The 15,381-nt window shown below is 31.9% G+C and overlaps 2 protein-coding genes across 17 annotated transcripts; one reads left to right on the top strand and one right to left on the bottom strand.

Annotated features, from left to right (window-relative positions):
- Positions 1-161: 161 nt before the first annotated feature.
- LOC142607493 (uncharacterized) lies at positions 162-10,556 on the bottom strand. The gene is made up of 9 exons (XM_075779008.1): positions 10,151-10,556; positions 9,546-9,732; positions 9,317-9,450; positions 8,571-8,683; positions 8,204-8,447; positions 2,144-2,296; positions 1,917-1,996; positions 1,770-1,819; positions 162-701 (listed from the first exon to the last, which is right to left on the bottom strand). The coding sequence occupies exons 1-9, from the start codon at positions 10,541-10,543 to the stop codon at positions 565-567; spliced, it is 1,491 nt and encodes a 496-aa protein (XP_075635123.1). The 5' UTR covers positions 10,544-10,556; the 3' UTR covers positions 162-564.
- On the top strand, positions 3,072-10,186 carry LOC142607494 (uncharacterized). 16 transcript variants are annotated; one of them, XR_012839333.1, is made up of 8 exons: positions 3,072-3,469; positions 3,622-3,679; positions 4,736-4,824; positions 6,099-6,150; positions 6,243-6,363; positions 6,832-6,896; positions 7,422-7,499; positions 7,616-7,926. XR_012839333.1 is itself a non-coding variant. In XM_075779012.1 (6 exons), the coding sequence occupies exons 1-5, from the start codon at positions 3,435-3,437 to the stop codon at positions 6,357-6,359; spliced, it is 336 nt and encodes a 111-aa protein (XP_075635127.1). In that variant the 5' UTR covers positions 3,072-3,434; the 3' UTR covers positions 6,360-6,363; positions 6,832-7,926. The 16 variants fall into 16 exon arrangements, 3 of the variants coding, with proteins under 3 accessions (XP_075635127.1, XP_075635125.1, XP_075635124.1); XR_012839329.1 differs by lacking the exon at positions 7,616-7,926 and adding an exon at positions 10,068-10,186 and having other exon boundaries at positions 6,832-7,499; XR_012839332.1 differs by lacking the exons at positions 6,832-6,896; positions 7,616-7,926 and adding an exon at positions 10,068-10,181.
- Positions 10,557-15,381: the final 4,825 nt, after the last annotated feature.

Here is a 15,381-nt window from a genome sequence, read left to right as displayed (position 1 = left end):
ACATAAGAAGTCTCCTCAAATTGTAAAGCAAACTCTGATGAAATGCACAAATTTTGGCAGCATGCCAATGAGTTATGGGAGCCCCGTGAGCACCCTGCTAAGGTCACGATGACAAACTTATTAATTGAGTTAACTAGAATTCAATCTATTCATCGTAAGGAGATTTGAAGGTCAAGTGGTAAATTAATAACTTTAGTGTCAGACTACATAATGGTTTTTTGTTTAAACAAAAAAAAAAATTATGGAACGGATTACATAATGTTTTATTGCAATACATAGATGCACAACTACAAACAACACTATAGCTGCATTTACCAAACACAGCTATTGGACATCTTAAAAAAAAATTCGGCTGGACATATAGCCGCTTTTTTTAAACGCGGCCATATGCCTTACCCAATAAAACACCGCTGCAAACATTATAAACGCGGCTACAGAATTGCCCCATAGCTGTGCTTTTTAAAACGTGGTTATAGGTATATTGTTTTAGCCACGTTTTTTGTAGTGGAAGGTTTTAATATGTACGACGTTTATTGCTTCATTCATCTTTGGTGTGACTTCAATTTATTTCTTGTAGGCGAGAAGATCAGCATAGTACTTGGTGATCCATTGTTCGATGATCCTAACCTCAACCTTTCGCTGCATGACCAACCAATCTGGATCACTTTCCTTTGCGAAGAGTATATCCAAGCAATGAGATCCTGCAAATTGAAAATTGATTTGAGCATGAACTCAGCTATAATTTATTTCTCTTTAAAACAGGGGTGGAGCTAGAAATTTTCCTTTGAGGTGGCTAGCCAAGACTAAATGATCATATTAATTAACAAGATATATATATATATATATATATATGTGTGTGTGTGTGTGTGTGTGTGTGTGTGTGTGTGACCCACTCATTACTGAACAAATTTGTCAAACACATACAAATTTGTTAGTTTTGGCATGTGTATGAGATTTTTCAAATAAAATTAGTGGTACCATATGTTGAACTATAAAGATTTATGCATCTAATCTAGCATTAGATGTGTTTGTCATACCAAAACTTACTCAAATATGATTGTCTTAGTATGTTAGTATGAAATACTAAATATTAATAATGAATTAGACTAACAATTGGATTAATAAAGAAGAGGAAGAATAAAAATTATAAACTTTAATATATATAAATTGAAATTGAAATTGAACTTAGATAAAAATGAATTGAATTTGATGTAAAATAGAAATGAAAAAGGAGAAGAAGAAATGGAGGAGTAGAGAGATTAAGGAACACTTTCACTGTGAGTGATGAGGAAGATGGAAAATACAAATTGAAAAGGTGAAGTAATAACCTTCTATAAAGGAAGCTATAGCCCAATAGTAAAACTTATACAAGTTGGGCTTGTGTAATGACGTGTTGGGGGAGGAGATGGAGAAAGATTAACAAATGTCAAATTAGTTGAATAAATTTGAATGAATCAAGGAGACTTGGGGGGTGGGGGGCCAATCAGTTTCATTTGAAGGCGCCAAATCTGACAAAAATTGTTTAGAGCCTATTTTTTACCAACTATTAAAACTTCTTGAACATTTCCCCCCACCCCCACCCCCCCAAGTATAAAGTGGCTCCGCCCCTGCTTTGAAATATTCTTCGCCAAAAGCTAAGAAATCTCCTCAAGTTCAAACATTATTGAGCATTTCTCAAATGCTTATGGACGCCCAATTACTCTACTTCTAGATATAATGTATCCCATTAAATGGTATCAATAAACTAAATAAATGAGTTGAGCACATACCATTAACTGTACTAACTGCAACAATAGTGTCTGATATGTTGTCCAAGACCCTGGAATCAAAAATAGAAAGTTGTTATAGCCGATCAAGTAAACCTAAAAAGTTTGGGTGGTGGTAATAATTGACTAATTGTTTGATTATCTAGTTACCCGCCAGTACTGTAAGGATCTCTCAGCCCATTGGAGAATATGATGTTGCTTCCAAACCTTTGGAGAATCAATTTGATATCCTGAAAATATGCCATAAAATTTTCAGAAATGTTTGTTTTAGTATTACTAGTGAAAACAACACGGCAACCAACAAAATATTTACTTAATAAAGTACTACAAGTGCTCTGAAAATTAATAGTTTGTGAAGATAAGTAAAGAATGCGTACATGGCCTCCATAATAAGAAGTGACCCAATGAGGCCGAGGTGGGACACCGTAGATGCTCTTGCACTGCTCGATGTAGCTGCTTAGGATAAAAGGATCCGGTTCAAACATGGTATCATTGCCACGGCCTATTGGTATCACCATATCACTACATGTCTAAATGCACAACACCAATCATTTTCACATAAGCTAAAATTAAAAATTAAAAAAAAAAAAAAAGTTGAGTACAATTTTTCAATGGCAATATAAATTTCATGCCAAGGGAAGGATTGTTAGATATATAAATAAGGTATAGGAAAAAACTTAGGGGCGTTTGGTATGTGATTTTGAGCAATAATTTTCAGTTTTTAAACAACAGTACACGTATTTTCACATACTTTTTCACTCACACATATTTTTAAAAAATATAAACAACGTTGAACATTACTAGAACAACATTACCAAAGACCTCCTTAGGTACATGTTTTCTCTTTTCAAGAACATGTAATTTAACTTACATTGGATGTAATTTACATTGGGGTCGCATAGTGAGCAACTTGTACTTGTATGAGTACAAATTATGCAAATGTTAAGAAAAATTCGAGCTATGTACATATCTGGCACAGTTCATGAAACTCTCCATGAGTGTACATTGTAGAGATAACTTATATTAGCTTAGAACCTCATAGGTTTATAGTGTTATATTATCTGTTTCTCTCAATAAGGAGAATTTGGATTTGAATACGCCACTTACAAAAAGTGTAAGGTGGAAAAAAACCAAATAATAATAAAATCATATTGATTAATTTTTAAAAATAAGTCAAATGTTTTGCAGTTGAATCGGCACATTTTACCATTTTTCACGTCAGTCTAACATTTTAAAAAAAAAAACGTAATAAACCCGACACTCAAAACAATAAAACCAAAAAAAAAAAATTTGTAATATCCCGAAGCTCTGAAAAACCGATACTTGTAAGAAAAAAAACCAAAAACACAATAATAAAAAATCTCTCTTTCTCATATCTCTTGCACTACCATATCCTTCCCCCAAAACCCAAAACTCAGATAATCCCTCTTCTCATATCTCTCAAATGCTATCAACTACTTCCCCCAAATCTCAGATCTGACCATCTCCTTCCTCTACCAGCTCTACCAACAGCAAAGCATCGCACGATACCCACCATACCCAACAGACATCTTCTTCCTCAGAATCGATCTCCTTCCTCAGACCACCCACCACCCACATGCAACCTCTACAACCCAGAAACGGCGCCCCATTTGCCGTGGGTCTCATCCAGCCCATGGCCCATCAACTATGTCTGTATCAAGCCCGTCGAAACCGGCCCAAAGGTAACTACTAAACAAATTTAATTAGAACTCTATAATATTATTATTTTTTTGAATCCGAACTCTAAATCTATTAGGACTCTATAACTATTATCTTATAAATAGTTGATTCTTATTAGTCTTTTTTTTTTTTTTCACGGCTGTTCAATTTCTAGGTTTATTCTTATTGCCTTTCTCTTCATTCATCTCCACCAATCGAATCAGGGGTTAAAGGTATGGTATTCTAATTTCTAACTATTTTAGTGTTCTTTCAATTTGAATTGTAACGTTTGCCTCTGTGATAATCTATGTACATCTAATTTCTAACTATTTTAGTGTTCTGTTTACATTTAAAGAAATCATGAAACGCAAATTTTAGTGTAGTTATGTCAGTTTTTTGCAGAAAAAAAATACAGCTGGTAGGTTTATGTTTTGACTGTTTCAAGTTTAGACTTAGAATAGTTTGGATTTCTTAGCTTTTTTTGAATTTTAGTTTAGTTATATCAGTTTTAGCAGAAAAAATACTTCGATTTGTAAAATCAAAAGGTTGTGTTCCTAAACAATGCTATTTTATGCATAATTGTTAAAACCTAAAGAAATCCACTATGATCAATCTATTTCCAAGCAAAAAGCAACAAAAAAAAAAAAACTATTGAGGTTTTAAAGATTAGGTTATGCTTGAAATAGCTTTATGGATTTTCCTTTCCTTCTTCCGATGTTTCCAATTCGAGTCTAAAATTCATTGTTCCATGGGTGGGTTTGAAGGGCCATGAGAATTAGTAATTGGAGAATTTCCCATTCCATGAAGCAAAGTGCTTCTAAGTGGACTCACTTTCTTAGCCACCTATATCCATCCCTTTTATACAAACAAACTATGTGTCAAGACCTGGTATTTTCTAAAGCACTTTGGGTTCTGCCACTTTCATTATAATCATACTAATGGAATTCTTTGTCATAATAGTTGCTCCAATTCTTTTCACTCCTTAACAAAAACACCATTATACCGGAGAGCAATAATAGCGTGTAACTTCAACAGTTTACTGTTGCATTATTATTTTAATATGTGCTGTTTTAGCTGTGTTTCTTTTGTATTTGTAATTGTGTTTGTGCACACACTTGGATAAGTCTTAGGTTTGGAACTTTGTAACTGAGTTTAGTAGTGTGTTTTGACGATAATATTTTTTGAAGTGAGTTACATCTTCAATATTTTAAATAGATATTAAAATGGTGATAATCAATTTGAATTTTTTTTTTGTGTGGAAGCTGAGCTATGGGTTTGAATTTTCTTAGTGGAAACTGAGCGAGGTGGAGTTATCAGCTTGCTTTCATCTCACAACATTCCTGATAATCTTAGCGAAATTGGTGTGGAGTACGTTGAGGTTAGTTTTTCAGTGTTGTTTAGTTTTTCAGATTTGAGTATTGTATTGCTCAACAACATTATGTTTGTCTTCAAACACATGAACGTTTGGACATGCAAGGTATGATGCAGCTGACACATTGATTAGATAAGATACATTCAAATACTTGCAAGGCTGCAAGACTATAACTGAAAGTAACTGCATAAAACAAAATGGAATTCTTAAATCAATTAGAGGATTTAGTTTAGGCTTTTGCTTTTAATATCTGGGTTCCTTTGCCTCTATAAATTACTGGTCACTATGGAAAACATGAGTTAAAGCTAGCTAACAGCAGCAACTATGGTGATGCAGGTGATTGTTTTTTTGTGTGGAAACTGAGCTATGGTTTGAATTTGTTTAGTGGTAGTCTATGGTTGGTCTGCATTTATGCTTGCTTTCAATCAATTTGATGTTAGAATTATGACTTAGGATCTGATCTGCTTTTGTTTACTTCAAATTAATTTACTTCGAATTAGTTCACTTTGAATAAGTGCACTTTGAGTTACTCTGTTTAGGAATAGTTCACTTCAAGTCAGTTTTTTTTTAATCAAGTTATTTCGAATCAGTAGCATTGGAATATGAGTTAGACTTAGAAATTGAAAATTAGTCTCTTGAGGATTGTAGTCACTTTAGTTTCTTATCTATCATTTTTTTATGAGGGTAAGCTGCCTGCTCTCACAATCAAATTTTTTGATGATATGAAGGAGATTAAAAAAGAAAAATTTGCACTACACTGCACTGTTTCATTAAAATCTGCACTACACTGCACTGTTTCAAACTATCTGCACTGCACTATATCTCTTCTATTAATGTTTCTTGGCTGAAAATTGGATTCTTACTGTTTTGCAGGTAGGGATTTAGCATTTTGATATCTGGCTTATTTGGTAATACAACTTACCAGTCTTTTCTTTATTCTGTACTGTTTATTGCATATTTATTGGTAATATGTTTGTAGAAAGACTTTGAAATTGGAATATGATTGCAAATTTAAGTTTCTTGGCTATCTCAAACTTGGTTTTATGTTTGGTTTAATTGTTTCATCTCAAGATTTCCATTGTTTTAATTACTTCTATGAACAATTTGTATTTTATCAAATAATCATTTTTTTTAAAAATTCTGAAGTTAGTATGTGAATGCTATATTGGTACTGCTTTCTTCTTTTTTATAATAAATAAAAAAAATTGAAAAAATTTGTTCTTCCATTGGACCTTTAAAGCTTTCAATTTGAAACTTTTGTTGTGAAAAAAAACTGGTAGTGATGTTTGTGGCAGATTCGAATTCAGGATTGAGGTCAATCTCAATGCCATGGTTAGTTTTCTATATCATGTGTACTTTGCGTATAGTTTATTGTTTATGATGCTTTGTTTACTCACCTATTTAGAGTAATGTTCATGTTACAGACACATCTAAGAATTTGGAAGCCCATTTTGAAGAATGCTAGGACTCTAGCAAAGAAGTTCTCCATGGAAGTCACACAAGATCTATGTCTATCTGTACTCCCTCGAATAGCAGCATAATTAGGTAGGAATTCTTATGATTTGTGTTATCATTGTTGCTAGGTTGTAAGTATTCAATGATATATGCAGATAGCTAATTGCTAATTAGTAAGCCTACAAGTTGCGTGAGAACATATTTGGAAATACATGGTAATGGTGGAAGCATCTTTTAGATAGAAATTATGGAAAAATTTTGGTAATAATAGATAATATTTCTGGGCGGTGATTGTTTGATGCAAATTGTTGGGATGGGTTTTAGGGCCAAGAAAGTTGTGAGTTATGGACACAAACATGAGTTATGCAGGGTTACATGTATTGGTAGAATTGGTTGCGTGTTTAAGTTTGGAATAGGTGTGTATCATAGTGTTTACTAATTGAATTTGAGACATTAACATTAACTTGGCATTTGTTTAGAGAAATTAAACAACTACATGGAAGATTACGTGTTTTGTATGTTTGCTTTTGTTTACTGTGTGTCTTAATATGGATGCAGGTGGGATAATAAATTTGTGCAAACCTACTAGGCAAGAAGCAAAGGCAACCATGAGATTTCAAAGGGTGATTGGAGATGATAATTTAAATGGAAGTTTTAGCTAGATGACATGACTAACAATTCCTATTAAGAAAAGTATTTAGTAGTTCCATTGGTTTTATTATAGTCACTGTTTTTAGTGATTTTTTTTTTTGGTTAAATAATGCAACAAGTAAACCGTATATCAATGATATGTTATCAATGACTAAGTTTGGTTATATATATAGCAAAAATTGTAAAAGAGTCATGAAGGTTTAATTAAAGACATATTGAAACAAATGAAAATTGAAAAGCTACATACTGATGCAGGTTGGTACTAAAGACATATAGAAACAAAGGAAAATTGAAAATCTACATACTGATGCTTTTGTAATTACTCATTTGAAATTCAAACCGGTTTCAAAAATTTAGTTTGTGGTTTAGAGCATTTTCTGTTTCACTAATTGTGTTTTTTTTTCCATGTACCTGTTTTTAAAATTTGGTTTGTTTCCATGTACCTGTTTTTACAATACATGTAAATTTGGTCAAATATTAATTTTTACACCTTACAGGGATTTGTGGAGTACATAAATTTGATTTTGGAAGATGTTGGAAAAGTCAACATCAAGAGGGAGAGCAAAAAACTTTAGGTGGGTTCATTTTCTCATTTTCCTTTACTTTTAATCTCCCAAATGTGCATACTCTAAATGGGGTACATCTATTTTGTTATTTTTCGATTACATATAAAAAAAAATGTACATGGTAGATTCTTCTTAAGAGATGCAACACAACAGCCACCCCCCTCTCTCTCTCATTAGTGGAAATAATGATTTCAGAAATTGTGTAAATTGGCATTATGTTTCCTTTTCAATCCCATTGAGGTCTAGCATCTTTGGTTACTTGCAATGTTAGAATTTAGATACATCTTGGACATAAAGAATGATTAATGTAATTTATGAAAGATACTTGATTGAATGAGTATGGAATTAACTATATTTGTGTAATTAATTGTATTGGAGTTTACTTATATGAGTTATATATTTTCTAAATATGATCTCATGATATCTCATTTTATGTGATAGATTTTATTACTTTGTACGTGATAGATTTTATTGGTTTGGTATATAATTTATACCATGATGTTGATTTTTTTTTTTTTTTTCATATTAGGGAAGTTATTAATAGCTTTCGGGTTAGCGACTAGTTTAAAAAATAACTAAAAATTAATATTATTAATTAAGGTAATATATTGATAATACAGTTATACAAGGTGTGTACATTGTTCCATATGTTATCCTCTCTTTGTCATTAATGTTATGACCAGTGATAAAGAATAAATAAATGCATCATTTACCTGCCATCTCCATCCCACAGTTGTTTCAGATATATTTCTGGGTTCATTAACATAGCATGATCTGATTCCTCTATAAGCAACAAGACCAGCAAATATTTTTTCAAGAATACTAGCGTCAGAAGGAGCTCCATCTATGCCGCCACAAACAATGGTAACCGGATAATCTGGAGGATGATTATATTGGGCTGCAGTGTAATACACAGACTCCAAGTAATTCTTGAGCTCCGAAGATTGGCTTAGGGGTCTAAAATAGATGCAAAGGATTAATTACGTAATTTTTTAAAAAAAAAACATAATTAATTAATATTATTGTCTAACTTTATTGATTCTAACAAGTTTATGGCGAAGGGTATCTATGTGCATGTACCTACAAGTCTTGAATTCCTTGCCAAGGTTTGAAAGACCACTAAGCTGAGATGCGGCTTTATCTATTTCAGACCATGACTTTTGTATAGTTTGGTAGCAAGTCTCACTAGCTTCCTGCACCGCTCGAGTGTAGGTGACAACTTTAAATTCGTTAAAATGAACAGGAAAAATGAGGGAAAGTTACATTAAAATGCCATATTTTATACCCAAATTCGGATTAGTTCATCAGTTTTTAATGTTGTCAATTAAATTCTCAAACTTATACAACTACTTCAATTTGAAGCCATTGTTCATCTATTTCATTCATTTATGTTATTCTAGGAAGTAATAGAGTAGAGAAAAGAGGGGAAACTACTAATAAAATATTACGCTTCCATCTAAATAATTAGTTTTCGATTTTCTGTTTATAGTTTTCTCACTCTAAATAAAGCCCTCTCTCTCTAAACAAAAGTTATCTCTCTCCATACTTTGTGTTCAATGGTTGTCAAATTGATTTATAAACGTGCTTATAGGTGAAATATAAAGTTTAAACAATGGCTTCCCGCTTTTCTTTGTTCAATCACTGCCCATAATAAAAGAAATGAATAGAGGGGATGGAAAGATGCTTCAAATTTAAACAATTTCATAAATTTGGAATTTTAATTGACAAAATTAAAATCTTGGGCTTAATCTGAAATATTTTATAAACTTAAGGCCTTTTTTTTGTATTTTTCCCATAGAAGAAACTAAATTTATTCAATTTGTTACCTTAAAATCCTTGCTGACAACAGAAAAATATCCATTTTGTGGCGTAATATCATCAAAGTAAAGGATTGGAGCTGAGGAGGCCAAGGCACCAAGGGCAACATGGGGATATTTTAGCCGAAACCATGAAGCTAGCACTGAACAAATGAAGAAAAAGTTATATACACATACCAACCTATTAGAGTTTACTTCGTAATCTTTCAATCAATATAGAAGCACCTTCATCACTTACTTCCTCCATATGATCCTCCAATGACAATTACTGGAGAATCATTGGCATGTAGTGTTTCCTTTACATGTGTGATGATTTCTGCATAATCTGCTATAGCTTGGGCTGAGTTGAAGTACCCAAGAGTGCTTGCATTTCTAAGTGCTTCTTCCCTTGATCTGAATGGTATTGACTTCCCATAATATCGATGCTGATTAAAAAAAGTAACGATTTCCGATTAAAAATTTTGGTTAACAACCAAATTTCAGAATTTGAAGTCTTAGATAGTCAGTAAAACATGCTGATTATATTTGGTTGATACAAACAACAATAACAAGAAGAAAAACTAAGCCTTCAGTCTCAAATTTTGTATTTTGAGTATTGATCCTCAATGAACTAATAAGAGTTAGTCACTTCTATTCTTTTCTGTTATTCTATTTCTGGAGGAAAGGCTAAAATATAAATTGTTTTGAGTTTATGATTTTTGCCTATACGGCTCATCATCTCTTCTCTAAATTAATTATGGCTCTCATTTCAATTTTTCAGCAATAAATTACACAAGGAAGCGAGGGAGAGAAGAATATTGATTGTGTGTGTGTTCATGTGTCTGCTTAACATTTCATGTATACCTCTATATATAGTATGAGAGCCTGAAACTGCTGGGCGTTATCAGCAAGAAAACCAATGGCAGAAAGGTCACCATCCAAAGGTGCTTCTGCTCCAAAATAAGCAAGTATTGGTGAGTTACTAGTTGCACCTCCCCAGTACCTAGAGTTGATCACATATCTTTGCTGAAAAGTTGTGTAGCTTTCTGGCCTATAGTTGAAGTGATCAAGTGTTTGGTCATAGTAAAATGTTTGTAAGTCATCCGAAATAGATGCAGATACTGTTTCAAGATCGTGTAGAAATTTTCCTCCAATTGGACTTAACCTTGGAATATTTATTAGTGTTGCAGAGACAGAGGATAAGAAAATAAGAAAGACAAAAGGAAGCCATTGAAATGAAAACATAGGAGAGTTCATTGAAGTTTCAATATATTATGATAGTAAGCACTAAGCACTTCTTTATATAGCATGGGATGGCTACTTGGGAAGGTAAATTATATTAAGCTTCGAAAATTGACATATAATAGCTGGTCTTTACTTGTAATTTTAGTTTCACATCACTTTCCTTTTTTTTCGATGAATTTGATTTTATTGAAACAAAACCACAATTAGAACACGCAAAAAGCTTCAAACTACAAGCAATCAGAAACACCAATCAACATTGATAAAACCACAATACTACGACACACAATTATAAAACAAACAAAGAAAGACAACATTCAAAACACCAACTACGAATAAAATACATAAACCAATTGATCAGCATATTCTATAGGGTCTTCCAAAAATATCAAAGAATTCTAAGTGAGCTAAAATTCTGAATTTCTTCTTTAACTGTTACTGTTATAGTAAAAAATTAATTCTCTCCTTCATTTGAGAGAAAAAGGATCTCCACTTCAAGATACAAAAACTCTATTTGATTATCATTATAATCATCATTTTAGTTTATAATTAGCCTCATTTGTAGTTGACTCATTACTCGTTTGTAGTTTTCTGTTTGTAAATTTTTTAAAAAAAAATTTGTATCTCTAACATTACTCTTTTATAGTAATTTAAATGCATGCATGATTTAGGATATTTGTTAATTAATCAATTTAGAAAAAATTTAATACCGCTTTTGAAGTATAAAATCTGTCAAGAAAAAACTTTCTTTTTTCTTTTCTCATCAAAATTTTCTAAAAATATTTCCAAAACCAATTCCTTTAGACTATCCATTAATTGCTTTTCCTTAATTAATTTATTAGTCACTTGAATTACGTTCAAATTCATTTGCAATAGCAGCAATACTATGCATTGGCTTCAAGTCTTGTAAGTTCACTTGAGTCAATTCCTAACCTTCGTTACGTCAATTCTCAAACACCACATCGAGGACACACTGCTCATCAAGTTAGAGTCAAACTACAATATCAAGTCATAATTTTTCCATCAATCTAACATTTCGCACAATTGATTTATCATTTCCATTTCAGCTCTAAGTTTCTCATGTATCATATCAATTAAAATTTGAAAATTCTATTAACAGCAAGTAGCCAGTAGCCACACCACCTAATAATCCTCATCCGAAATATGAATTTCAAGCAAATTTTAATTTGAACATACTAGCCTAACATTGTTGGAGGCCAAGCCCAACAATACTAGCATGTAAATATTGTCATTATCATACTAGCTAGAAATTTTAATTTGAACATACTAGCCTAATTTATTATGAATCATACTAGAAAACTTTTTTTTTTTTTTTGAACAAAAAACAGGTAAGAGGACAACTTGAGTTGGCGTCTTTTACCTAAGTGTGACTATAGTGACACTTTATCCACTAGGTCCAGGCCTACAAAAATTGGAGATCCAGATGAGTCATAGTTGTGCATGCACATAGTCCCATCTAGTATGCTAGTGAGCAAATATACTAAAAAACTTAGCATTAAACTGACTTCCAGTATCATACACCACTCTGTGCCCATACTGCTGGCATAAAGGCCCTTGAAAATGCTAATTATCAAACCATAGAAAAACAGAATCTAATGAAAAAGTTTCCTCCAACCCCAAGAACAGGTATTCGGAATAGGAATCTCACACTACCCTAAAATAAAGTAAAATTGATGTGATGAAAATTTGAATTAGATGGATTAAAACTAATGAGCTGGTGATTCTTGGTTAAGACAAATTTTAATTGTAAAAATATCTTTGGTATCTTCATTTTACATACAAATGAAGCCTATGATTGTGTGCCTTAATTCATTGTCACCATTGTCGTTATCATCAGATTGGATTATTGGCTACTTGAACTTGATGTTATTAATTAAAATGTTGACGGTTGACTAGAAATTTCGGAATCTAGAATTGAAAAAATTAATATTTATCAAAAATGACGTCCATGATTGTATATAATTGATGAGGTTGAGAATATCACCAGTAAGTTGCAAGCACTCTCCAACTCGAATCGAACCTACAAAAAGAAAACGAAGAGACCTAAAAGAGAGCACCGGTGTGGTGCCGGCCAAAAACCCTCCGAATGTCAAGTTAGAATTTCTTTTCAACCCTAAAGTATTAGAGTTGAGTCAAATGTGCGTACCTTTAGTCATGGGGGTTTTGGATGTATTTATAGGGGCGTAGAGTCGGCCTTTTCTTCCTTGATTACCAAGCTCTTTCCTTTCGTGATCAAAACTCTTTCCATTCTCGTACCTTCAAGAATTCCTTTCCTTATAAAATTCCTTTAATTAAGGCTAATGTGTAGCGCAAGAATTCTTCGTACTTACGTTTGCGTGAATCACACTCAAGGCCATGTCAGCCCTAATTTCATGGCGTGGTTTGAGGTAGCCTGGAGAGCGATGCATAAATTCTTTCCGTCCGTCTACCACCGATCCGTCCTCTTTAGACCATATTGCCCGTCACCTTAATTTAATCATACCAGCCAGACCGTCATGTTAGTTTTACCCTCATCAATAATTATTATAACCACGACCTCAACAATTGGATAAGTTCAGGCATGAGTGGATATTATTATTCCAATAAACAATTGGTGTGCAAAACAAAACAAAAATTGATATCCATGATTATGCATTTAGAAAAATCGTATCCCTTTTTCTCAACAAAAAAAAAAAAAAAAAATCGTATCCTTCGATTAAAAAAAAGAAGAATCGGTATCTCTTTTAATGGTGGATCACGATCTCAGTGATTAACATATATAGATTCAATGGTTGAGATGAATCTCACTTTCTCGAATATTACCACATAAAATTCAAAAGAAATAGATCCATTCCAACTAGTAATAATGTAAAACACAAAAGCAACATAAGGTTATTAAATTCCACAAATCAAGTGTCTAACTCTCAATTCCCGTAGGACTTTTAGCTACGTTTGGTGCTGGTTTTTTCTTTGAGTGGTTGTGTCTTCTTACTTTTAAAATTCAAGGGCAAGAGATTATACAGTCCCAAAATTATTTATGAATATTGTTAAAATTTTTCCAATTAGGCTATTAATAGTAAAATTTTCTTGTTTCCACAAATAAGATTATTTGAAATAAGGATAAGATTGGAGTTCAACTCCATATTAGGTGATTTTTCAAAGAGTTAGTTCTTACTTTTAAAATTCAAGGGCAAGAGATTGAACAGTCCTGGACTTGTTAATACTAATGTAATCATCCTAAAATTATTTATAAATATATTGTTGGGATTTTTTCAATTAGACTATTAGTAGTAAAAAATTTCTTGTTTCTACAAATAAAATTATTTGAAATAAGGATAAGATTGGAGTTCAACTCCATATTAGGTGAAATTTCAAAGAGGTAGAGAACCATTACAAATAAATCAAATTTCTAAATATCTACAAGAAGTCTTCTCAAGTTGTATATCAATCTCTGATGAAATGCACAAATTGTAGAAATTAAATCTAAATTTGATATATTTTCTAAAATTTATACTTTTTTTACTACAAGAAAATTAGTTAATAAAAGTGAAACTTGATATAAACCAATGTAAATGCTTTAATGGCACGTGAAAATAATGTCATTAAAATGAAAATTTCTCCTTAATAAGAAATCTACAATAAACTTTCCTATAAAAATGTCACTATAATTTAACATGAAATCTTTTTCTATAAAGCAAGTTACTAGGAGCAAGAGGTGCATAGGTAAAATTACCAACATGTAAAACACAGCAGCAATATTTCCTATTTTTTAAAATAAATAAAAAAGTGGATAATAAAAGATTATTGCTAAGCTAATTATATTAGAAATCACCAACAAGAGAAAAATCATATAAGTGAAAAGATCCAAGACCCAATTCCAATGCCACATAGAAATTTGTGATTGGGAGATAGAGAGAGAAGGCATTTGTAGTTTAAAATTGTTTAGATTCTATGGCCTAAATCTTCTCATTTACTTTTTTTTTCTTCTCTTTTTTTGATAATCAAAAAAATGGGTAAGAGATGACTTGAGTTGGCATCTGTCCCCTAGGCATAACTATATTGGCACTATACCCACTAACCCAAGACTGCAGGATTATTTACTCTTTTTTTTTAATACATTACAACGAAATCTATACTTATAAATTTTTTTATATAGAAGAATCCATTCTTATAACTAATATTACACATAAAAGCCAATTATTTTTAAATGAACAATACTTTTCATTGGTTTATTAACCTATCCATGACTTGTAGTCATAAAAAATGAATAATACTTTTCGCAATAAAATCAAACATTGAATAGTAATATGAACCCACCATGCGTGAGATGATTAGGTCTGTTTGGTCCTGGGGTGGACTCCTCCTTAGTCCTCACTTTCTTTCCTTTTTTTGAGAAACAAAAAATAATCATAATAACAATAAAAAAGTAAAGAGTCCACGCGTGAAGCTGACCATCATGTCATGACTTCATTAGAGGGAGGAATCCATCCACATATTAAAAAATAAAATAAAATAAATAATAATAACAATAAAAGAGTGGGAAGTTTTGTGATGATTCATGTACCAACTACCAACCACCAAGTACCAGGAAAATTGGCTGATTGCAGTGAAATAGTCACATTTTTAAATTATGCAGTAAAATATATTATTGTTTTGGAATTTGAAATTGTTGATTTCGAGTCTTATATTTTTAAATAGAACTCGAATGTTGAGATCTATGCAAAATTTTCAAAAAAAATTAATTGACAAAATATGCATAGAACTTAATGTTAAATTTCAGATCTCAGGCAAAATTTGACATCAACAATGTCAAATTCCAAAACAATATTTTGCTTTGAAAAATTGCCTATGGC

Source organism: Castanea sativa, chromosome 8 (assembly GCF_040712315.1).
Source record: "Castanea sativa cultivar Marrone di Chiusa Pesio chromosome 8, ASM4071231v1".
In the NCBI taxonomy this organism is placed as follows: domain Eukaryota; kingdom Viridiplantae; phylum Streptophyta; class Magnoliopsida; order Fagales; family Fagaceae; genus Castanea; species Castanea sativa.
Note: the sequence above shows the minus strand (reverse complement) of the source record. Positions and strands in the feature narration are given on the sequence as shown.